Source organism: Cryptomeria japonica, chromosome 1, assembly GCF_030272615.1.
Source record: "Cryptomeria japonica chromosome 1, Sugi_1.0, whole genome shotgun sequence".
NCBI classification, from domain to species: Eukaryota; Viridiplantae; Streptophyta; class Pinopsida; order Cupressales; family Cupressaceae; genus Cryptomeria; species Cryptomeria japonica.
Window position 1 is genome coordinate 56,327,268 of NC_081405.1, and position 24,558 is coordinate 56,351,825.

The 24,558-nt window shown below is 40.6% G+C and overlaps 1 protein-coding gene across 4 annotated transcripts in view; it reads right to left on the minus strand.

Annotated features, from left to right (window-relative positions):
- LOC131049023 (nudix hydrolase 20, chloroplastic) overlaps positions 1-24,558 on the minus strand; it is a 275,682-nt gene that overhangs the window by 196,079 nt on the left and 55,045 nt on the right. For all 4 annotated transcript variants that reach the window (XM_059221517.1, XM_057983021.2, XM_059221510.1 and 1 more), the window contains exons 3-4: positions 5,831-6,041; positions 5,445-5,525 (exon numbers count right to left, since the gene is read on the minus strand). In XM_059221517.1, coding sequence (XP_059077500.1) covers positions 5,445-5,525; positions 5,831-6,041 — 292 coding nt within the window. The remainder of the gene's footprint in view (positions 1-5,444; positions 5,526-5,830; positions 6,042-24,558) is intronic.

Consider the following 24,558-nt stretch of genomic DNA (forward strand, 5'->3'; position numbering starts at 1 on the left):
TATGTGAATAGTAAAAAGTAACAAAGAAACGTAAGAGGAATAGTGAAAAGTGCCCCCATCCTACTAACTTAAGTTGTTTTTTTAAAAGGGGGCAAAATTCACAATGAGAAATTAGACCCTCAAGGATATTTTATGATTTAAAGGCCAAATAGTAACCCCAAAATAGATAAAAAGGCATTTTGCCTATCATTTGCATTCATTCTTACATCTCCATTTTCAGATCAGCAGCTTGCATGAGGGTTTCAGCAGCTTTGGGCTTCCAAAAACGCCAACTTCTGGAAGAATTGGGGGATTTGGACGAAAACCCATCTCTCCGGGTGTCAGTTTCCATCAGAATTCAGTCTTAATGTGCATATGGCAGCCTTCTTGGGGGATTTTTGAGAAGATCTATCAGTTAGAGGGCAGGTTTTCTTCAATCAGTTGCAGGGTCGACCTTCTAGAGGTCATTTCCATCTTTTTCCAGCCCTGTTTCAGCTAGTCACTCCATTTTGGGTAGAAGGGTTTCAAACCCTAGAGTGTATGTAGGGTTTTGACATTAATTGGAGCTGATTTCTATATTTCTATTGGCTGGAAACTTGCATCAGACTTATGAGTTCATGTTAATGGTATGTACTCTGCTCTTTTAAGCAAAAGACAGTTTCTTAATTACCTTCCTTGTGTGTTATGCATTATATTAGATTAAATCGGCAATCTCTATATGTCATATTCAAGAATCTTGCATAAAACTTCAAAACCAATCAAAACAAAAAACAAAAATCAGTCAAACCCCTTCCAAAAATATGTTGGCCAAAGATTTATCAGGAAACAAACAATGCACACAACCTCATAATTTGGATCAGATTTGGTTAGAATTGGGTTGGGGATCTTTCAGTTTTTTGGGCTTCCAGTTAGAGTTTGACATCATTTATTTGGCTTTGGACTGTATCTAGGGTTCCTACAGCATTGTCTCTTGGTTTTATCAACAAAGGAGATCTTCCTGGTTGTGTGTCCATAATTGTGAGCTTGCTAGAGCTGGTTGCAAGTACAGAAATTTATCAAAGTCAATCAGATTTTCTAGGAATGTTTGAAATGGCTTTGTAATGTAAATTGATGAACTAGGTTGTTCCTATTTTCATTATATGTTGTAACTTCAGTTTTGTAATTAAATCTGAGTTATATCACTCTGTGGAATTTCCTAAGCATTGTTATTTTAAAAGTTATTTATTTATCTATACTACTGCTAGTGTGAATGTGCAAACAAAACCTTTTCTGAATCTTCCATCTATTTCTATAAACACACAAACAAACAAAAAAAAACAAGGATGTATATTAAAAATCTCAAGTCATCAAATACAAGTGCCACTATATCTATATGGCTAACCAAAGCCCTTTCTCTCCTCCCCTCTTTTACCCATAAGCAACTTACACCTCCCCCTTCATCTCTTCCACCTCATCGTTCCCCAATTTGGTCTTCTCATTTGATTTCCCTTTCACCTTTCATCCTTACCAATCCCCAATTCTATCTTATCCACACCTATCAATCCATGTCCTTCTACTCTAGTTTTCCTCTCACCTCCTCAATCTCCTACATATTCAACAAATGTGAATCCAAGACAATAGGATTCAACTTTGGACAAGTAGGTTGTCATAGATTCGAGGAAGAATACTCTAGATTGTCTGCAAAGTTTGGTGGCTAGAAAAAGTAAAGTGGTACAACCAGCTCACGTGAATCTTGTGTCATTACCTCCTTGTTGCAGAAACCCTCAACCAAAAAGGATAAAGGACAAACAACGCTCAGCAAAGATGATCAAGGGATCTTGTATGCACAAACAACTATTTTTGCGTGCAATGAATATTAGCATGAAATTCAGGTGAATTACTACACTGCAAAAGCAACATCCCAAGGAAAGAGCGCTAGAGAATCACAATTAAATCTTCCAAGGTTACCGCTACATTACTTACTGATAGAATAAATAATTGGGAAAGAAAATGCAGCATTAAAAGAATAAGTTCGAAAACTAATGACATATGTTGAACACCTAATAAAATCCTTGCCCTTTTCCTTTGACTTTGCAGCTTCTTCAAACATAGATGATACAACTTAGCCTCAATTCAATAGAGTTGAAACATACGGAAGAACAATGGATGCATTAGTAAAGCAATTATTGATCAAAGGTCTAAGAAAATTCAACCAATTACTGAAAATTTTCCAACAGATCAAGCTACAAAAGAGCATGGCCAATGAGTCTGAAAAATATATGCTAGGAAACAAAGCAGAATGAACCACATTCCTTCCTGACCTAAAATAAATGACAAAAATTGAGGTAGAAATTGTGTTCATTGTCAACATTTTCAAGAGCCATAAAATTATAGTGCAAATTTTACTTGTAGAGGCTATTGCCCTAGTAAATATGAGATATCGGATTGAAGGTATTAAGTACAAGATCAGATCATTGTTTGAATTAATTTCTTCTTCTCTATTCAATGCCAAGTCAAAACAGGGGAATGTTACCTAGATGGAAAAGGAATTCACTATGCAAGAAAAGAAGACTTTCCCAAAACTGATGGGTTTGATGTGAATAGAATAAACAATATGATTGAATCAGCCAAAATCATAGACATGAAGTAATATGAACAAAATAAAATATGATAAGATGATTGTAGGAAATGGAGACATCATTAACATGGATGAGGCAAGATTTAAAACTATGAATCTTCCAAACCCAAAAGATGTAAATGCAGCAATAAAGAAATTTTCAGAACCAAGAAGGGTGCAGAAAAGGCAGCTGTGGCCTCATTGTCAGATCAGCAAGCCAGTTTTCTAACTACTGACTAAAGTGTTCCACTTTGATGAAACTATTATTAAACAATTTTAAAATATGAAAGCAAGCTATTCTGAGCAAAAGGGCATTTTGTTTATAGTTTTTGAATATTCTCAAAACTATTATTGTTAGCTCAATGTCAGCTATATTAAGATATTTATCTGGTAATTTGATTTGCAATTGGATGTTAAAATAGGAAAGCAAATATTTTTTCAGTAACAGGATAGACAACTTGTGGAAACCTTATAAATAAGTACTCTGCACATAATAACACATAATGGTGAATGTTACACTATACAATTCCATTATTCAATCTTGTGTAAAAAATTAGCAACTTAGATAAAAAAAAAAAAGTGGTAAATTTAGGCTTTGTACTAGATTTATTGCCTACTGAGTGGTAATTGATTGATACTTTGCCATTCATTGCTTAACTTGTGAAATATCGTGAAATTATGTCTCGTTGCAGTAATTAATAATTACTTTGAGAGTATATGATTTATATTTTCTGGATTCTATTTAAAAATTAGCACATGTTGTTTATTTCAAAAAATGGAAAACATCTTGCATTGAGTGCTTCAATGTTGTTTTAGCTAAAGTCTATTGGAAAGGCAGGCCCAAAAATACTGTGTGGCATGTTTATTTTTTTCATAGTATGGTAAAAATCCCAAAATCAAAACTTGTAAATCTTGTGAAGTTTGTGGATAACCCTACTAATTTGAAGAATGGTGCTACCCCACACTCTGTTCCTTTTGGCTCTATCCAAAAGACAAACCACACTAACAAACTGATAATAAGCTTTTTAAGTATTAGGAGAACCATTACTGTTAAAGCATGATGGAAGCAATTTTCTAACGTCACAGAACCCTGACCATGAAATTGTTCCAAAAAGCAGATTACACATTGCATGTCTTTCCCAACAAGTATATGATAAATTTATACTTGTAGATGTGTACAGCTGACCTATGGCAAGGGAAAATCAGATACACAACAAATCCTTGTGGAAATATCTGGACACTAGCTGTATGACACAGATTACGTCATTTCGTTCTTTTCATCTCTACTTCTGAGTATCTTGGTTACATTTTACAATATTTGAAATAACTTCCTAATCTAAGTCAATAAAATAGGAATAGAATAGAGACACTTCAAGCAATTAATTGCAACAAATAAAAAATTTATTCCAAAAGTTCAATGTCAATTTTATCATCTATGAATATTTGGTATAGACTTTCTTTCATAATGGATATGATTCATTTCAGACAAATATTGCACAGTTTCCACAAAGAAATGACTGTGATCAGAATCCAGATCTTGTACCACAGGGAACACACAATTCCACCAGGCATAATTTCCTTTTATGCTCTTGGCACCTGACCCCATCAAGAAAGGGATGTGATAAAGAAAGGGAGTTGTTTAGTAAGCAACTCCAGTAAACAGAAAGGCTTATCGTGATCCACAATATCAAATACCAAAAATAATAAGTGCCAAATAAATTTTCTAGTCAATCCACAAAGCTTTGAATCTTAGTCTCTTAACAACAATGAATCTCATGCATGCACAAACTCATAACATGTGATAATCATAGGATATATCAGACCTTTATGACCTAAAGGTTTAAGAAAAACAAAAGTAAGAATCCAATTTGTGAAACTTCTTGGCCACATGCTAAGAAGTTTGTTAAAGTTTCTAGTTGCATACAAACTAAAATCTCATAAGGAACATATCTCTATACAGGGGAGTATGATTCACGTTGACTTGATTCCTTAATGCCCTATGTAAACTAGATTTGTGCCTTGTAACAATTATTTATAGCATACCTTAGTAAATTCATAGAATTAAAGTACATCCTACGCTAACATCTAACATTTAATATCTAAGGTACAAATACCACTCACAAAGTTCAGTTTGTTTTGAGAGACAATGTAGCATAGAGCCCTGCCTTATAAGACTAGACTTTAACAGTACAAATAATGAGAAAAGTAATGTGTTTCCAAAATTGAATGGATCAGGAAGAGGTTAATAAGCACAAATGCTACGATAAGAGAATCATCTTTTAGCATTGTGAAATCCTAGTATGAATGAAAACTGTCGTACCTTGTACTTTATACAAGAAACATGCGATAGCACCAACATCATATTAAACAGCCTGCAAAAGCATTTCAATAACGATGCTTCTTGAAGTCTCTGGCTAAGTTTAAATCCATTTGAGGGCTTGATTGTTGACAAGAGGTTTCCATAAAAAATTTACAGCATTTTATATAACAGAAATGAGAAAAGACAATGTTTTTGGTTTTGAATACAAGGTCATATTCTAGAGCTTGATCTGTGAAATTGGGACTAAATTTCAATGATACTTCTATCAGTACACCTACACAATTTTAAAATGGACAAAATTAATACATCCTTGTTATTACTATAAAAGATACTGCCTATTTCAATGCCCACTTCATTTCTTAAATAATAACAATATTCAAAATATAAATAGATAAAACCAAACTATGACACATATGAACTGATACAACCTGATAGATAGATCTATTTTTCATTCATACTGAAAAAAACTAACCATGAATTACTGAAATGTATGTATCTTATGTACTCATACAATAATTCACAAGACATATAAATGTAAATAGGATTCACCTTGGTACCAAAATATGGAACAGCTGCACGCTCCAATGAAAAAAGCAACTCACCTCCAAATGTTAGGACCACCGGGTTTAACTGTTCTAACATATCATAATAAAAACATACTAAATGTAAGCAAGTTTTATAGGTGAACAAACTATAACAAGATGTTTTGTATTCAATAGCTTGCCATGCAAACTTCAACGTGAATTTTTATAGCTAAATTGGCTGATGAACACTTGACAGAATTGTTTAATTGAAAACCAAGTGCATTCACTAGATTAATAGATCTTATTCTTGAAAAAATACACCTTGGATTTAGCAAAGACTGAATCTAGTTTTAGATTTTAGACATGAAATATCACAAACAGAAACAACATAAAGTTGAAATAGTATGCCACCTCATTTCGTAAACCAAGAATAATTCCTGCTTTATTTAACCACTTAATTGCAACTCCTACTGCTTCAGTTCTCTCATCTGCAGTTTTCAATTGATGGTGGAGAGTGACAAAGCTATTGATGTGAGTTTCATTTGTAAACATAGCATTCTGGCCTTCAACAGTACTTTGTATTGTGAATACATCTTCAAACTGTTTGAGGTGCTCTACTATTCTGCAGTTGAAGGAACAAGTCAAAAAACAGTTCAATTTGCAAACTGGATATAAAGTTAAAACAAATATCATAATATATAAATTTCTTAAAAGGTAATTATTCAGATTCACTAAACTATGATTGAAGCAAATAACATGCAAGGGATTGCAATGTTCTTCGGTCTGACCATGCAGTTAAAACATAACTTTTGCAATGTTCAGAGAAGGGAAACTTTTTCTAAACGGAAGCATAAAACTGTTCCTGGCGATTTTTTTCACACAACTCAGCGAGTCTATGGCTATGCCATTAACTCAGCGAGTCCCTGCAAAAAAAAAAACATTTTTTTAGAACATTTTTCATGAACAAAAATATGCCAAATACCTAATTTCTCCTTTAAGTGATAAAATTGTAAAAATGGTGTCCGACATGAATTTTTGTGTGGTTTCAAAATCCTTAATTTGGGCTTGGTGGAGGGGGCGCTGCCTCTCAACCACCCCCCACCCCACCCCACCCATATCGCAAGAGGGAATGTGCCAAGGGCAGCAGACCTCAGAAGGGGTGCTACCTCTCGACCACGCCTTGTATTGCAATAGGGAATGTGCCAAGGGCACTGCCCTTCAACCCTGTTGTGACCATTTCTCACATTGCCCCATTGGAAATGGGGACCCCCACTTTTTTTCCACTTTCTAGGTTAGTTGTCTTTGCTTAGTCGTCTAGTAGTGTCTTTTGCTATTAACCTTTTACTTGAGGTAGTGCAGCTCTCAGGTTGTCAAGAGCTGATCAAGTCATGTCTCTCTTTGAGTTGGAGTGAGGTCAGTTTGCTCTCAGGGCTTAGGAGGTGAACGATTTGGGATGATCATTTCATTTGATCATCAACATCATATACCTCCGAAATCAGAGATAAAATTGACTTTAAGAGTGGAGGATTGTCAAGGAATGGTCATGGATGCTTGAGATGGAGATAGTCACAGCATAGGCAATCAGGATAAGAGAGCTTTGATGATGGATGATGATAAGGGACCCTTTGAGTTGGTGATTTGAGTGCTATTATTCACTAAATTGAGCAAGTTGAGTCACTGTTAGTTATCCCCCAAAAACCTGCCTTGCCTCAGCTCACAGTTAGTACCCCCTCAAAAGTCCGACCTCCTTCAGTCAATGGGGTATGAAAAGTCTGACCTACTTCATCCCACTGTCAGTGACCCCCTAAAAGTCCAACCTCATTCAGTTAGTGGGGTATGAAAAGTCTGATCTCCTTCTTGCACAGTCAGTGACCCCCTGAGAGTCCAATCTTTATGAGGAACCCCTTCTGCTCAATAAGTTAAACATTTCTAAGGATGAATGCTCGATGTTTGATGAGAATGAGGTAACTGAGCAAGCATAGCTAACATCTTTTGCTCACAGTCAATGAGGGGTCAAAACCCCGACCTTGCTCAGTTAGTGCTCTATCAAATCCACAACCTCATAGGGTGACTACCAGTGCTAGGTGAAATCCCTGCCCAAGGATAAAAGAAGATGCTTAAGTTCACGATCATGTCAATGGTGAACTGATAATCAATTTAGAGCATTAAGTATGATATGGGAGAGATTAAGGATGACCAACAAGTTTGAAGGCACAGTCGATGCTCCCCAAGAAGTCTGATCTTCTTCAGTCAGTGCCCTCTCCAAATTCCAATCTCCTTTTGATTATTTTCAATGCCTTGTGAAAAGTCCGAACTATCACAGTCAGTGACCCCTTGGATCTCCAACCTCCTTGACATCTCAATCAATGCCCTATTGAAACCCCGAACTTTCTTAGTCAATGCCCTATTGAAACCGCAAACTTTCTCAATCAGTGCCTTATTGGAACCCCGAACTTTCTCAATCAGTGATCATTGAAAAGTCCGAACTTCTTGGGAAGTTACTTCTAATCCACGGCTTGGGAAGCTAATGAGGAAGGGCAGGTCTCGGACCTGAAATCAAGTAAATCAGACAAATTAGACCTTGAAGCAAGTTCAAATCAGAATCAGGCACAAAATCAGAGGATAAAACATTTAGAATGCATTTCAGATTAAGAGACTTGAGAAACATGACTATATCAAGCGTATTTGATACTTCCCTCCTTTGTTTTGCAGGCAGGTCTAATTGGAAGGAGGTTAGGGCAGCATGTTTAAGCTGGCAAAGCATATGAAAAGAAAGCTGGAAACTCATCAGCTCACGTACAATATCAAGATCACACCATTCAAGATGTTGAAGTACTCCAAGTTTCAAGCTCATGCAAGGCAGCGGATAGGAGAACTTCCATTACAAAGAAAGGCAGCACTCATACAAGGGATGATGAGATCAAGGATCCCACTATATGGAGAGGAGTTCAATAAGGGCTCAAGCATCATAACAAGAAAGATCAAATTGTGACAGCAAGTGTTCCAAGCTCCAAGAAGCACAAGATTCACAAGAGCAAGCATGAGAGTGCATTTGCTAAAGGAAGAAAATTTTCACGATCTTGAATTTCCTCCAAAAATCCAAGAATTATTGCCATTACACTAGGGAGATAGTTTCAGAAGAGTTAATCAATGTTAGAAGATGATGCAATTTGAGAATATCTCCTACCTTCATGATTGAGCTTAGAAATGTTGATGATCGAGAAGAATTACAATCACACACTTGTGATGAGTTACAAGGACCAAATAGCTGAGGAGGCACTTAGTCATCACTTATCCAATCACATCATTTCAAGTTGGGGCATCCAAATTCAATACACTTGACTCATCCATCAAGGAGGATAACAACCATATGTGGACACAAAGATCGATGTACCCTCCCTCGCCATCTATTGGTGAATAATTTAATGGAGGACATGTGTCCCACTCAATGTAATTTTATCATTGGACAAGCATTAAATGCTTTGTAATGGGTGTAACAAACCCTAATTAGGGTTTTCATCTTTCAATCTTGACCATTGATGTGTATTTGATCCTAGCCACTCATTGTAATAGGAGCACTATATAAGGCTCTACTTCTTCATTTGTAAAGGGGGAATAGTGATAAGGCTCTACTCATGAATCATGGGTCAATGAGTTTGACTCAAAAAACTACACAATTGATGCATAATAGCAATATCATAAGGGAAAATAGTTCAGTAGCAGGTTAATAGTCAATAGCAGTTAGCAAGTAGAAGTAGAGTAGGAGAAGGCAGAAATTGTTGCCACGCTTGTAAAAAACATCCTTTTCATTGAAGATATGGTGGAATGTGTTGTTTCTTCTACATAATTGCATGGTTTCTTGTTTGATCGTCATGTTAGATGATGATAATTAGATGGATGGAAGATCTTTGTGTATGATTGATGGTGGAATTCTTATGTTCATACTACTAATATTTCATTGATTGTGGAATATCTTGCATAGTCAACTGAACTTATTTATCCAAGTTGAACTTCAATTGCTACTTCTTCAGTGATATGCATTGTCTTGATAGTGCCTACATTCATGGTAGTGATTTGAACATCATATGCTTACCTTAAGAGATCGCACTAAACTTTGTGGAGTTGTTGCTTTGCATGGCAAAGCAAAAGTCTAGTCAAGTTTCACCAAATATTGTCCATCGCTCTTGCATTCCTAGGATTAGATTAGCTTTCTAAACCTTTTATCCTTTTTTTCAATCAAGTTAGATTCCACATTCCAGCGACTTTCAAGCATTCAAGATTCATCGTAAGTCCACATTGTGATTCCAGCAATATCACATCATACACATTGAGCAAGAGCACGTCAAGACCTAGCATTCGCAACCTTGGAGTCACTTCCTATGATGACGAAGTTTAGCATAAGAGGAGATTTTGTTCAAAAGTGTTAGAATAATAATTTCTTATATTGTTAATGGTCAACTTATGTTTTTAGATTTCATTAATGTATCTACAATATTAGGTAGATAGAGGTAGGTAATATCATTATAATTTCTTATATTGTTAATGGTCAACTTAGGTTGTTAGATTTCATTAATGTATCTACAATATTAGGTAGATAGAGATAGGTAATATCATTAATTTCTACAGTGTTTTGTATTTCTACAAATTGTAATATTTACCAGTTAATATGAACAGAAGATATTTTACCAGTGAATCTAATTTTCACATGGTATCAGAGCTAGGGCACGGAACCTTTTTTTTTCAAAAAATCTGCACGTTTTTTAACGACCTAGGGTTTCTGCAAGTTCACCTAGGATTTTGACCCTCTGTTTCAAGGCAAAAAAAATTTCAATCGCAGATTCTTGGTAGGTTTTTTGAAACCTCAAATGGGTCATCGTCAGATTTTTCTGAGTCTGCAGATTTTTTTTCGCCTAGAGTTTTAACCCTCTGTTTCAAGGCGATTTTTTTTTCCGATTGCAAAATCATTGTGGATTTTTCGAGAGCTCAACTGGGTTGTCGTCGGATTTTTCTAGGTAAATCAATTTTCGTGCCTCATTTTTGGAGCCTGCAGATTTGACCCTTCATTTTCAAAAAAATTATTCTGATTGCAGATTCTTTCTAGGTTTTTCGCAAGGATTTATGGGTCTTCATCGGATTTTTTTGGGTCAGTCGAAAATTTTACCTCGAAAACTATGCTAGGGTTTTGAGATTCTCCTTCGTTTCAAGTAAGAAAAAAATTTTATTTGCAGAATCTTTGTGGGTTTTTCGAGATCTAAACTATATTGTCATCAAATTTTTCCGGGTCTTCCGAAAAAAAATTGTCTCGAAAACCATGCCAACGTTTCAGTTTCTGCCTCTAAATCCGACTTGCAGAATTTGTTTCTAAAAACCCTTTGTTTTCATCCTCTGGTTTTCGTGCATTCGTGCCTTCACCACTTCGACCTTGGGGTAAGTGATGGCATCGTTGACGAACATTATGCTCGAAAGCAGCCAGAAGTTCAATGGTTGCAAACTTGCAACTACAACACCTAGAAGCAACGTATGTTGATGATTTTTGAGTATCGATGTCTTGATGCAGTTGTTCTAAGCACGTCTCAACGTCCAGACACTGTCGGAAAAGATGAGCGCAACTGGGAAGTCGTCATGCCCATCAAACTCTCTGTTACCGATGAGCAGCTACCTCAAGTACCGTCCCGCAAAACTGCGAAGGAAATATGGGATCATTTGAAGAGTCTTCATGAATCCTCTGACAAGAGCAGAGCGTTCTTTCTTAAGAATATGCTCTTCACGATCATGATGGATGAGAAAACATCTCTTCAGGAGCATCTGACAAAGATCAAGGATATTCGCGACCAGCTAGAAGCTATTGGTCAAAAAATGGAGGAAGAAGATATGGTGGCCATTACTTTGAAGAGTCTCCCACGCTCGTATGAGCATTTCATCAAAACACTCAATATCACTTCCACTGACATCAATTTGAAGTTTTCCGATCTTTGTAAAAAGCTTTTACAGCAAGATCGGTGGCGACAACAGTTTGGAAGCAGTACCAATTCTCCCTCCACCGAGCAAGCGTTCTCTGCCAAATCTTCTGCTAAGAACAAAGGGAAGGCTCAATCTTCTCAGCTGAAAGGCTCTGGTTCTTCCTAGGACAGCAAGAAGAAGAAGAACGTTTGGTGCAATTATTGTCACAAGTTTGGTCACATGAAGGTCAAGTGTCGAATTCGATTGGCTTCTGAACAAAAGAAGTAGGGAGGGTCTCAACAAAAAGCAAATGTTGCCAAACACACTGAGCAAAAAGAATCTGCTTTCTATGCTTTTATGACCAGGAGAACAGCAGATCCAGTACACTCTTCTGCTTGGTATATTGATTCAAAAGCTTCATGGCATTTTACTCATCGTTGGGATTGGTTCACAAAATTTGAACCATTTTCGGATTCAGTAATCTTCAGAGGAGAAGAGTACACAGTTGCTGGTAAGGACACTATCTAGATTCACTCAGGAGGTAGAAATTTAATTTTTCTTGATGTCTACTATGTTCCAGGCATGGAACATAATCTCCTCTCCATCAATCAGATCATGAGGCATTCTCCTCAATTAGATGTTGTCTTCAATTCGTCCATCTGCAGCATCGTTGATAGGGAGATTCGCACTACAATCGCTGTGGGACTTGAGGATAATAGTTTGTATAGACTTGTTGATTCCAGTGATTCTCAAGAGCATGGTTTGGTTGCTAGGAGTACATCCATCAGAACACTTTGGCATCAGCGTTATGGACACTTAAACGTGCACTATCTCTCTCAATTATATCGGGAGAGTTTGGTTACTGGTCTACCTAAGATCCAACCCGAAAATCAATAGAGTTTGTGGAGCCTGTCAAGCTGGGAAGCAACATCGGACACCATTCTCAGATGTTGATTCTTGGCGAGCCTCCAAGGTCCTTCAACTGGTTCAAGTTGATGTATGTGGGCCAATGAACACTCCATCTGTTACTGGTTGCAGGTACTTCTTGTTATTTGTTGACAATTTCAGTCATAAAATGTAGGTGTATTTTCTGAAAAATAAATCAAATGTTTAAGTACATTTCAGCAATTTAAGGCCTTAGTTGAGAGAGAATCCGGTTCTCAGATTGTCACTCTAAGGTCAGATAATGGAGGGGAGTTTTGTTCCTATGACTTCTCTACATTTTGTGCTACACATGGCATTAAACGCCAACTCACCACACCATACACCCCTCAGAAGAATGGTGTAGTTGAACATAGAAATCGCACCATTACTAAAATGGTTCGTTCTATGATAGAACATAGAAGTGTTCCTAAGAAATACTAGGCTGAAGCAGTTTACACTGTAGTTTATCTGCTAAATCAGTCACCTACACATGTCATTAAGAAGATGACTCCTGAAGAAGCCTGGTCAAGATGCAAGCCTAAAGTGGGGCATTTGAAAGCCTTCGATTCTAGGGCTCATGTAAGGATTCCAGATGCTAAGCGTGCTAAGCTGGATTCAAAGAGCCAAACACTTATGTTTACTGGTTACAGTGACAACCACAAGGCCTACAGGTTGATTGATGTAGAGACAGATCGTCTCATTTTCAGTCGCGATGTTGTGGTTGATGAGACTACTGGTCCATTTATGCCTTCTACTACTCTTAGTCCTACGACTCCATCTATGCAGACTCCTGATGTTGGTGTTCGTCTTCCTCTTGGTTCCCATGATGGGAGGGCTTCAGAGCATTCTAACTCTGAAGATGAGGAATCTACTGATCCAGCACCACCTGATTTTTCACAAGATTTGCATTCAGATGACTTTGTTCTCGAAACTCCAAGGGATGTTGTTCCTCCAATGCCAAATGTTGGTACTTCTACCCTCAGGCCTAAGTGGTGGGCCAAGACTATCGGAGATCTTCATGATGATGAGCTTATTGAGGGCAGATCTGCTCGCAGAAAGAGAAAGCAACAGAATATAGTCAACTTTGCACTTATGGCCAACATTCACAGCATCCATGAGCCCCAGACATATTCCGAGGCTAAAGGCATTCCTGAGTGGGAAAAAGCTATGGAGACCGAATACCATAGTCTTCTGAAGAATCACACTTGGGTTCTTTCCGATTTGCCTCTTGGGAAGAAACCTATCAGCTGTAAATGGGTTTACAAAGTCAAGTATCATGCAGATGGTACTTTGGATAAGTACAAGGCCAGATTGGAGGGCATTAACTACGAGGAGACTTTTGCTCCTATTGCCAAGATGTGTACCATTCGTCTTCTTCTCGCCATTGCAACTCATTTTGGATGGAAACTTCACCAAATGGATGTTAAGAGTGCATTCCTCAACGGTGAGTTGTGGGAAGAAGTTTATATGACTCAACCCCCTGGCTTCAAGGTTCCTGGTAAGGAACATCAGGTTTGCAAATTGGTAAGAGCCCTCTATGGCTTGAAGAAAGCCCCTCAGGCTTGGTACTTCAAGATTGATCAGTATTTGGTTGGACATGGTTTCAACGCAGTCTATTAGGCCATAATTAGGAATAAAACTTTTAAGTTATTGTTACATCATTTTGTTATGTTTTGGAGTCGACCGTGTGGGTTCCCGTGTCAATTACGACATTTGGTACCTCGGCCAACCACCAGATAGTATATATTGCCATGTAAGGAAACCCCGGCAATAATGTTGATGTACTGGTCATTTTGGGAATGCAATAAAAGAACATCTTTCTACCATCTGATTGTTACTTCCATGCTCTGTAGATAATTAAACTGTTATAATATGTTCTGTGCTTATTTCTTGCTTATTCAGGAAACTTGAATAACTCATGGTAGGGAGTAAATATTTTGGCGTCGTTGCTGATTCGAATTCCGGAGATCAATATGGCGGCAGGCGGTAACCACTAATGGGCCGACCATTTCAACAACAGTTAATAGTCACTCAAGGTGATACACACGAAGAGCCCACACAAGCGAAAGCTAGGGAGGATCAACTGACCGAGGCTTTGGTGGAACTGTGGGATGTTTCCGTGGTGGAACTGTGGGACGTTTCCGTCACCCAATACGTGCAGAGGGAAGCTCAGGAGAGAGTGGTCCCCGAGGGAGCAATACATGAGGAACTTTCAGTAAATTCTGTCATGTTTGATCTTCTGGGGAGCCTTCCTAGACTGCTAGCACGGAACCTCATCGAACGGCAAGAACAAGGGAAGAAATCAGTTGGGAACGTCATCTGCAGCAAATCCTGCAGTAGCACGAAGAAAGGAGTTGTACGGAAGAGGAAGAGAGGGATACGAGCAGACGTCGTACTCCTTGCAATTAATGCCCCTACATCCCAACAAAGTCCGATGGCGTGACACCAACGAAGGAGTAAGCAAGGGGTCGATACGAAGATCCCTAAGTATCAGAAAACAAAACGAGCGGAGACGTCAGCTAAGGGAGATTGTTGAAGGCTTAGAGAGACCGGAAAGGCAGAGCAAGAGTCAAAGCATGAGTAGGAGCCACAGTCAGGAGAGGCAGAAGCCACGTACGTGGAACCAGTTGGTAGAGGTTGCGAGCAACCTACCACTGACAGACGTAGCGAAGGACGATCTCGCAGACCACGCTGCTCACTCGACATTCAGTAAAGAGCCCGGAACACAATCTGAGAGCGATCCATCAGAGCACTTTGACTGTGATGAAGGGGTTGTATGGGACCTGCAAGGTGAGGTCGCGAACTCTTTGAGAATAACTTGTACCAAATTGGAAATCTGTCCCACGGGGAATATTCAAAAATAGGAGAGTCAGACCTGTTGTGCTCTGCACAACACACCCCATCCTTGACGAAGACCCCCGGTTTGCCCAAGTAGGAGAGAGAGGCTCCTCCAATGGTCTAGCATCTAAAACCCTTTAGAATGAATCACACAAAAGTCTTCATTTGCCCGAAAACTTTTCCAGAGTCCAAATCACGCATTTTGCTTCAGCATCCCGAAAATGGCTAATAAAGGTGAGATCGTGCAAAATCCTCTTACAAGCTAACAATCTCAGAAACACACAAAATCTCCTTATGGCCCGAAAAACTTAAGAATGACTCAAAATCGCGTAAACTGCCAGAAATGGCCGAAAATCATTCAAGAATCAATATCACGCAATATCCTTTGAAACGCCAAAAATCATAAAGTGAAAGGGGGGAATACAGATTAAAATCAAGCATTTCAAGGCACAGGTTAAACCCTAAGTCGCGAAGTCTATCTCCAAGCCAAAGGGTAAAACATCAAACTCTCAAAATCATCAGTTAGCCCGAAGTCGCATGAAGGGCATTCAAAAATCACTAAAGTTCACGATTTCAGCCCATAAGCCGAAGATAAACGAAGGAGAACAATCTCGGAAAAGAGGTCTATAGGCCGAAAATAATAAGCAAGTCTAAATCGCACAAAGCTACCTCAAAGGGCCAAAAATAATAAGCAAGTTTGCGCCTTTTGCTAGTAAGGCCAAAAATCCAAAAATAGATCAAGTCGCGCCAAACCAACTAACAAGCCGAAAAAGAAGAAATGAACAAAAAGGTTCTAAGTTTGCAAAGTGACCATAATAGGCCGAAATGACTAAAAGGGCCAAAATAGGCTCATAAGGCCAAAATATAAGAAAAGGAGAAATTGTGCAATAAGTCCAAATAGGCCGAAAATTTCAAATCGCATTACACCCAAATCGTCCGAGGTTCATCAAAAAAGGTCGAAAGAAAGATGTTCATTTTCCCTTAAGGCCCGACTTGGCAGTTCAAAATCGCACATTCAAGCCTGAGGCCAAATTTCATCATTTGAAAGGAGGACGTTAAAACCAAAATTCGCACAAAACTCTTAACTTGGCCGAAGTTGCGATTAGGGAGATATCATGGCAAGTTAAAATAAAATCTTATATTTTAGCCAAATAGGCCGAAATTCAAAAGGAGTGGCTTTACCTTTAAATTCGAAATCTCTCAAATTTGCCAAAGGGTACGAATTTCATCTAAACGATCCAAAAATTGAAACAGAGGCTTTCTAGCTAGAAGTAAACATCTCACATTTTAGGTGAAGAGTTCGAAATTGAACTTAACATCTCACAGTTCACCTCTCAAACCTGAATTTCGTCTAATTTCGAGAGTGAATCAAGACAAAGGATTGGATTTCACGTTTGAAGAGAGGCATTTAAAAGATACATTTCACAAAGAGCTTCTCAATCCCGAACTCCATTGAGACGAAGCCAGACGTTAAATAAAATTTAACATTTGTCAAGTTAATTTGTTTAATTTTTCAAATTGATTGATTAATCCGGAATCAAAATTGACTGTTCGTAGGTCGAAGGCATCGTCGAAAAGAACTAGGAGAAAGCCTAAAACGTCAAGGAGCCTTGATCGCGATCGACACCAAGGAGCAAAGATGCAGAACGCGTTGCAGAGCACAAGGTCGAAGCAATGAAGTACGGAGATGCGCGCCACCACCTAAACCACAGAGTTGAAGTCCACCACCAAGACCAAAGAACATTCGAAATGCAGCAAGTATGCATTCTCGAGGATGCACTGCTGGATTTAATTCCAAAAATTTAGTTTTAAAAACTGAAATTGTTTAATGTAAAACTACCTATGGGTCCCGCTCAAGATATTTTGAAACAAAGTGGAACACAGGTCAATTGTGGTAAGTTATGTTCAACCACCAGGAGGACAGAATTAATGCTAAACAGTGATAGGTAGTTGAGATAGTGGTTGGGTAGATAACTGAAAATTGAGTAAGCATGGGTTAAAGCTGCCAGCTTCTGCAAGGCAAATTGCAGTCCTTGGATGCAGTTTATCCTAGCCACCATTTCGAATTGTAAATTCTATTAAAGGCTGAGGCCTTCCTTTTGTAAAGGGTTAGACTCTAGTTAGATTATTGTTAGTGTTTTAGGTAGTTAGACTGTTAGATTTCAGTTTTCAGATTAGGAGTAGAGTAGAACTGTTGCAGAAATTGTTGTAATGGCAACTGAAGCAAATATATGAACATTGAAATATAGTGTTTACTGTCTTTGCTTTGTTCTGTTTGTATGGTTTCTTTCAGCTAGTTAGAATTAGAGTGCAGAGATTTTAATGGTGAAGTGTGGAAGGGTATTTGATGCATTTTCGGTTCATACCATTGGGGGCTTGTTGATTGTAGGCCACTGTGTATGGTTAGTCTCAACCTTAGTGTGCTTAGTTCAACTGCAGGGGTTCGTCTTAGGCTGCGCCAGAATTGGGTACCTAAATGAATGTCTCCGATCTGAAAATCCTTCATCCCTTGGAGATTGCATTGTTCTTGTCTAGTTGTGAGGGTGTCTCTGGCAAAACAAGAATCTGTTAATGGAAATCTGTCTACCCACTACACTAGTCATTTTTATTGGTGTCCTTAGATTTCCTATCCCTTCTCTTTTGCTTTTATTTCGCAGCTTAAGAATCACAGCATCATAGGATGCAGACCAGCTTGTTGCAAAACGTAAGACCCCTTGTGCTCCTAGCAAAACACATCGACCGTTGAGTTATCCCGCATTCAAGAACTCACATTCAAAACCTTGAGGTTGTCCCCACATGATCAAACCAAACAGCATTAGGGCTTCCTTATACAAGAGAGGATAGGATACTCAGCGAGATCATTCTATTATGCGTTGGCCAGATAGAGTTGCAACAATGTGACTTTAGACACGTCAACAAGACCCAGAAACCCCAGGAAGGAGGGAGTATAGGAGTGAGGGTGACCAAAGCACAAAGGATGCGGGTGGACGCGTAGAAGGCTCGTGGACGGAGCAATACGGTTTGATCCGGTCGAACGCGTACGGTACCTTCCAAGCATTTAATACCTTCTAGGCGGGACATAAAACCTTCCAGACAAAGACAAAGGCACACACCCCATAGAAACAGAAGCTTCCTAGATTCATGGGAGACGGGTCGAAGGACCCCGCACAACATTGCAAGACATGCATAACCATCTAGGAGGCAAACAGCCAAGACGACAAGGATTACTGGTTAAAGGCATTCACGGCCTCCCTTCGAGGGATAGCAATTGACTGGTACACGGACCTTGATGCCCAACATAAAACATCATGGAACAATTTGAAGAAGGCCTTCCAGGAGGAGTTCAAACTCCTATGTGACGACAATGAAGTTGTGGCAGAGATTTACAATACCAAACAGGGAAAAAGTGAAAGTGTTCGGGCTTATAACCAAAGGTTGAAGGAGCTACTAAACAAAATGGAGAACCAACCAGCAGATGGGCTGAAGAAGAGATGGTTTGTGGAAGGGATGGAACCGTCCCTCAGGCGGAAGATAAAGGTGGTCCCTCCGTCGTCATACAATGAAGCTTACAACCGAGCGATGGATATTGAAAGCGAGAGTAAAACATCAAAGGGAAAACGGAGGGCAAGTGAGGATGATAGTACGAACGAAAGTAGCGACGGTGAGTCCAAAACCGTACAAGCTCTTCGAAAGGACATGTTGCGAATGATGACGGAGTTGAAGGCTGATAAAGAAAGTGGCAGAGACGGCAAGGAACTTTGGTGCACCAACTGCAAGGCAGAAGGGCATACGAAGGGAACATGTTCAAAGAAAGCTTTTTGTGACATCTGTCAAGTACTGGGTCATTCCACCAAGGAATGCCCGTACAATTTAAAAACACGGAGCACACAAGTGCTCTATACTCAAGGTGAGCAAGCTACTCCACCAGCCACACTACCAAAACAATCAGCAAACTCAGAGGCTTCACCAAGAGGATACCGCAATAATCGATGCAGGAACAACCGTTCCAATAATAACATGCCAAGGAGCAAAATTCAATACGATGCAAAAGGGCAGCCCATGATCCAGTGTCGGAAATGAAATGAGTGGAGCCACTTTACTCGAGAATGTCAGAACGAGAACAATGGTTGAGGTTTGTTGTGCAAATGGTGTGGTCCTAGAAACCATGAGGACACTAACTACCCCAAGCAGAAGGAAGTAAACATGTTGGACGTGAAGGAGCCAGACGAGGAGGTATTGGCAATCACAAGATTGCAAAGTAAGAAGGCGGCATACCCCGATCCCCATACGGAGAAGGAGACACTCTGGAAAGCAAAGGCTGATGTGGAACGAGCAATGGCAGAGGAGCGTAGGGCCTCACACAATACTGCCAATACCCCACTCCAATTAGACTCCGAGAAAACTATCATCAAACAAATGTTGCAAACCACCGTACCTGTACGCGTGTTTGACCTTCTGCAAACAATGCCACAATTGAAGATGGCTATTACAAACATAGTCGATGACAACACTACCAACCAGAAACACCGTCAAATGGCAGCAAAACCATCTGGCACAGACCCCATGGCGGCAACAAAACTAACTAGTACGTCTGCTACAGACCCCATGTTGCTCACTGTAAGCATTGGTCGGAAGCCGATCGTGGTTGAAATGGAGATAATGAGACAGAAATTGACGAACACCATTGTTGACAGCGGCTCCGGAGTGAACGTGTTATCGAAGGAGACATGGAGGGTTCTGGGCAAGCCAACTCTCTGGCCACCAACATTCCCCCTAGTCGGTGCCGACCAACATGGAATCAAGCCCCTAGGGACACTCATGGCACAAAAAGTTGTTGTCGGTACCCAGCACTTTTTGCTTGACTTCGTGGTCATACCGTTAGAGAAGAAGGCCTATGACGCCCTTCTAGGGAGGGGTTGGTTGATTACGGCGAAGGCGAACCACAACTAGAAGAAAAACACACTCTCCATCGAAAGTGAAGGCCGCAAGTATGTGATCGACTTGAGGAATCAAGTCGTGAGCGAGGAATTGGCGTCCTCCGATTCAGACTCAGATGACTCACATAATTGGGAATGGGGCTCACAAAACAGCCAGAAAAGGATGGAACCTGATGATGAGGGCATTTTGGAACCAAAGGGATGCTCAAAGGATGAAACAAGTTCCCTCGCTGGACTCTTCCATTGGCAGATGGAAGACTATGAAGTATTTCACCCCGATTGCCACATGTTGCAAATCTGCAAGATCAGGGAATCAAGTGCAAGTACGGAAGATGCAACTTTTCCTCCAGAGTATGGAGAATACCATGAACGGGTAGCACGGGTGGATGATACACATGCACACCAGTTCAAACAGGACAGTCATCAAGTACGAGTCCAACGTGAAGAAAGTGAATTTGGGAAATGATGTCGATCCGAAGGTATTTCTGGCCGAGGACGATTGGAACCCTGTGCTGAAAGCAGCGGCATTTAAAATTTTCCTGGAGTACAAGGATGTGTTCGCGTGGACGTACAAGGACCTGAAAGAGATACCCTCGGAATTGTGCGTACATAGAATACCTCTCGTACCGGGTGCCCAACCCGTACGAAGGAGGTTGTATAGAATGAACAAAAACTATGCAGCAAAGGTGAATGAAGAAATTGAAAAGATGCTAGAGGTCGGCATCATCTTTAAGGTAGAAACCAGCGAGTGGGTATCGCCAATTGTCATCTCCCTAAAGAAGGAGGCAAATCACATTAGAATACGTGTGGACTTCCAATGCTTGACTATCGTGACTATCAAGGATCCGTTCTCAATTTCGTTCACTGATAGCATTTTGGAGGTAGCAGGCCATGAGATTTACTCCTTCCTGGACAGATATTCTGGATACAACCAGATCAGCATTGCTGAAGAGGATAAACTGAAAACAACATTTATAGTGGAGGATGGAGTATATGCATACAATCGTATGTCGTTCAGACTGTGTAATGCTCCAACCACCTTCCAGCTGATTATATTGCACATCTTTGATGAGATGTCAGTCGGAAGCTTCATGGCATTTCTGGATGATTGGTCTATTTACAGCAAGCAGGAAACTCATTTGAACGCGCTCGGGGAGTGCATGGAGAGGTGTAGGCGGGCCCGGCTAGCCCTGAACCCCAAGAACTGTTGATTTATGGTAACGCAAGGTAAGTTGTCCCAGGGGCACATTGTGTGTGCAAGGAAGGGCTAAAGACGGACCCCAACAAGGTAGGGGTAATTGTAAATATGGAGAGTCTGACAGATGTCAAAGGGGTAAAATCCTTCCTAGGGCATGTCGGCTATGACAGGAGATTTATGAAAAGTTTTGCACAGGTGTCATGCCCTTTGGATAAGTTGACGAGAAAAGGTGAACCATTCACATGGCAAGCAAAACAGGAGGAAGCATTCAAGGAATTGAAATCTTGATTGGTGAGTGCACCAGTCTTGGCGTACCAGGATTGGGACAAGGAGTTCCATGTCCACATGGGCATCTCCAACTTTGCCATTGGCGCCACTATGGCACAAGTAGGCGAACAAGGGCTGGACCACCCTATTTTCTTTGCCAGCGACCTGCTCTCCAAGGCCGCACGGAACTATAGTACGACAGAGAGGGAGGCACTTGGGATGGTGTACTCAGTAAAGAAGTTCTGCCATTACCTCTTGGCAACACCATTCACCTACTACATAGACCACCAAGCCTTGATGTACCTAGTAAACAAACCGCTTATCTAGGAACGAGTAAACCGATGGTTGCTACTGCTCCAAGAATTCACCTTTACAATCATCGTACGCCCTAGGAAGACTCATGGAATAGCATAAGCTAGCACTGAAAAGTAAAACCTTTCAACTGATCAATGGCCTACTGTACAAGATGGGACCAGACCAAATCTTGCGAAGATACATGATGCAGGAAGAAATTCCAAGTGTACTGAAGGAAGCTCGTGATGGATCAGTCAAGGGCCCCATAGGGCCCGATGCTACCGCACGTAAGGTTTTGTTGGCAAGACTGTGGTGGCCGACCTTGCACACTGATGCACGCAAATGGGTGGTTGGATGTGATACATGCCAGCGTACCAGGAAGCCTCTTAAACGGGACTTCATGCCCCTATTCCCCTCCCAACCGCAAGAACTGTTTGAAAGATGGGGATTGGATTTCGTAGGACCTCTCAAGGTGAGCAATATGCATAGATGTTGGTATATTGTGGTAGCCACGAAATACTTGACAAAGTGGGTTGAGGCTCGAGCTCTACCGGACAACACTTCCATAAGTACGGCGAGGTTCCTATACAAACAGATTGTGACCAGGGTCGAGATCCCAATTCAGATCACAAGTGATAGAGGGGTTCACTTTGTTAACTAGGTCATCTGGACAATGATAGCCGAGTTTAAAAATTTTCACAACCTTTCAAGCCCCTACTACCCTCGAGTGAATGGCTAAGAGAAAGCCACAAATAAGGTGCTCGTGTCTATCATTTATAAATCCTGTGGAGTGGAACGGGAGGACTGGGAAGAACATCTGCCAGTGGTACTATGGGCGTACCGTACCACGTACAAGGTGACCACGAGCCATACACCGTTCCAGCTCATGTACGGCCAAGAGGCATACCAGCAGAATACACCGTACCAAGCCTACGGATCGCTATTGATAACCAGTTGGGAGATGCGGAGAGTTTACATGCTCGACTTATGAACCTCATCAAGCTAGATGAACATCGGATGATAGCACAATGGGCGACAGAAGTGGCCCAATGTCAGCAAAAGTACTAGCACGACAAACATCTCCGACGGACAAACTTCCGTCTCGGACAGTTGGTCCTCAAGTATAACAATCGCAACGAACTTCGTCCTGGGAAGTTCAAAGTTCGTTGGCTAGGGCCCTATAAGACCAGGGAAGTGGGGAAGAATGGAGCAGTGAAACTGTCTACCCTGGATGATAACCCAATTCGCGACCCTGTCAATGGCTTGAAGTTGAAATTGTATCGAGAGTGTGATAAACCGGTCCTATCAATCAACATGTTGGGATATGCCACAAAAGGAGACTGGACTATTGGAAGAAGCAAAGAAATAGAGGAGGACCTCGAGGTCGCTGCAGTACCTTATAGACACGACCAAGATTGGGCTAAGCCGCTTACGTTCATCGAAAAGCGACTTGTACCGAAGCAAGTTGAAGGCATCGTTGTGCCTAGAATTCACAAGCACCTGACAAACGCCTATTTTGGTGATCCGGCAACATGGATAAGGATCACGGGACACTCGAGAAAGAGGGGCCCATATGAAGGACTCCGCGAAGGCTATATTGCATACGACATTGACGAAGAAGCAAAGGCCAAACGGAAGGCGGAACTTGCCGAAAAGGGAGAGGAGACAGTGGACCTGGAGGAGGTGGACTTGGAAGAGTACGGTGCAACCTTGGGACCGTGCCTGAAAATTGTACTAAAAGTCGAAGATATGTTTGTGGTAGCCGGCCCCAATGCACTCTACCGGGTGATCCCCAACCCCTCGGATCCACCACAGGTGGATGGCGAAAAAGTAACATGGTACCAACAGTATGGAGGTCGATACATAGATGGAAGGTATAAAGGGATGGGACCGGCACCATTGGTAGATAAAATATGGGACCTGGAAAATGTGGACACGTGTTGTCCCGAGGAATGTTATAGGAGACTACCGCACGTGTGTGCATGGCTCCACGACTCGGAGATTAAAGTCCGACCTAAGGAGGATCCGAGCGGGGTAAAGAGGAAAATGGAGGATTCTGATGACGAAACTGATGCTAAAGGACCCAGCAAAAAGACGAAGAAAGGACAAGTAAACAATTGGGTAAAACCAAGAAGAAGAGCCAAACATCCAGCAAGAAAAGCCAAATTACACAAGCTAAGGAAGAAAGTAAAGGCACTGGAAAAAGAGGTAGGGCCCACAAGGGTACAGAAAAGAAAAAAAAGTAAGCAGTAGGGGATCCAGTACCATGGCCACTTATGTTGACATAGTAGCTAGCTCGGATACCTATTGTATTTTAATGTTGTCAATGACAATTAAAATACACTTGTATTATCTTTTATGTAAATGTGTTATTGAGCTAGACCCAAAATGTAACGTGGAAGGCAACTGAATGTGTTATTGGGTTGGACCCAAATGTAACGTGGAAAGGCAATTAAATGTGTTCTGGGTTGGGCCCAAAATGTAATGTAATAAGGCAATTCAATAACTATTGGGCTGGACCCAAATGTCTAACGTGGGAAATGTACAATAACAATATAACATTATTCATGCAAGCCGACTTGAGGATGATTAGCGCCAAAAGGTTGATATATAAACACTCCAAGATGAAGTCATTTGAACACAATCATTATCAAATGCTATCTGCTCTCCTAGTAGCGATCCTTCCTCATGCGAACTTGTATAAGGCAATTGTGCAAACTCTTCAAAGTTGATTGTGGCAA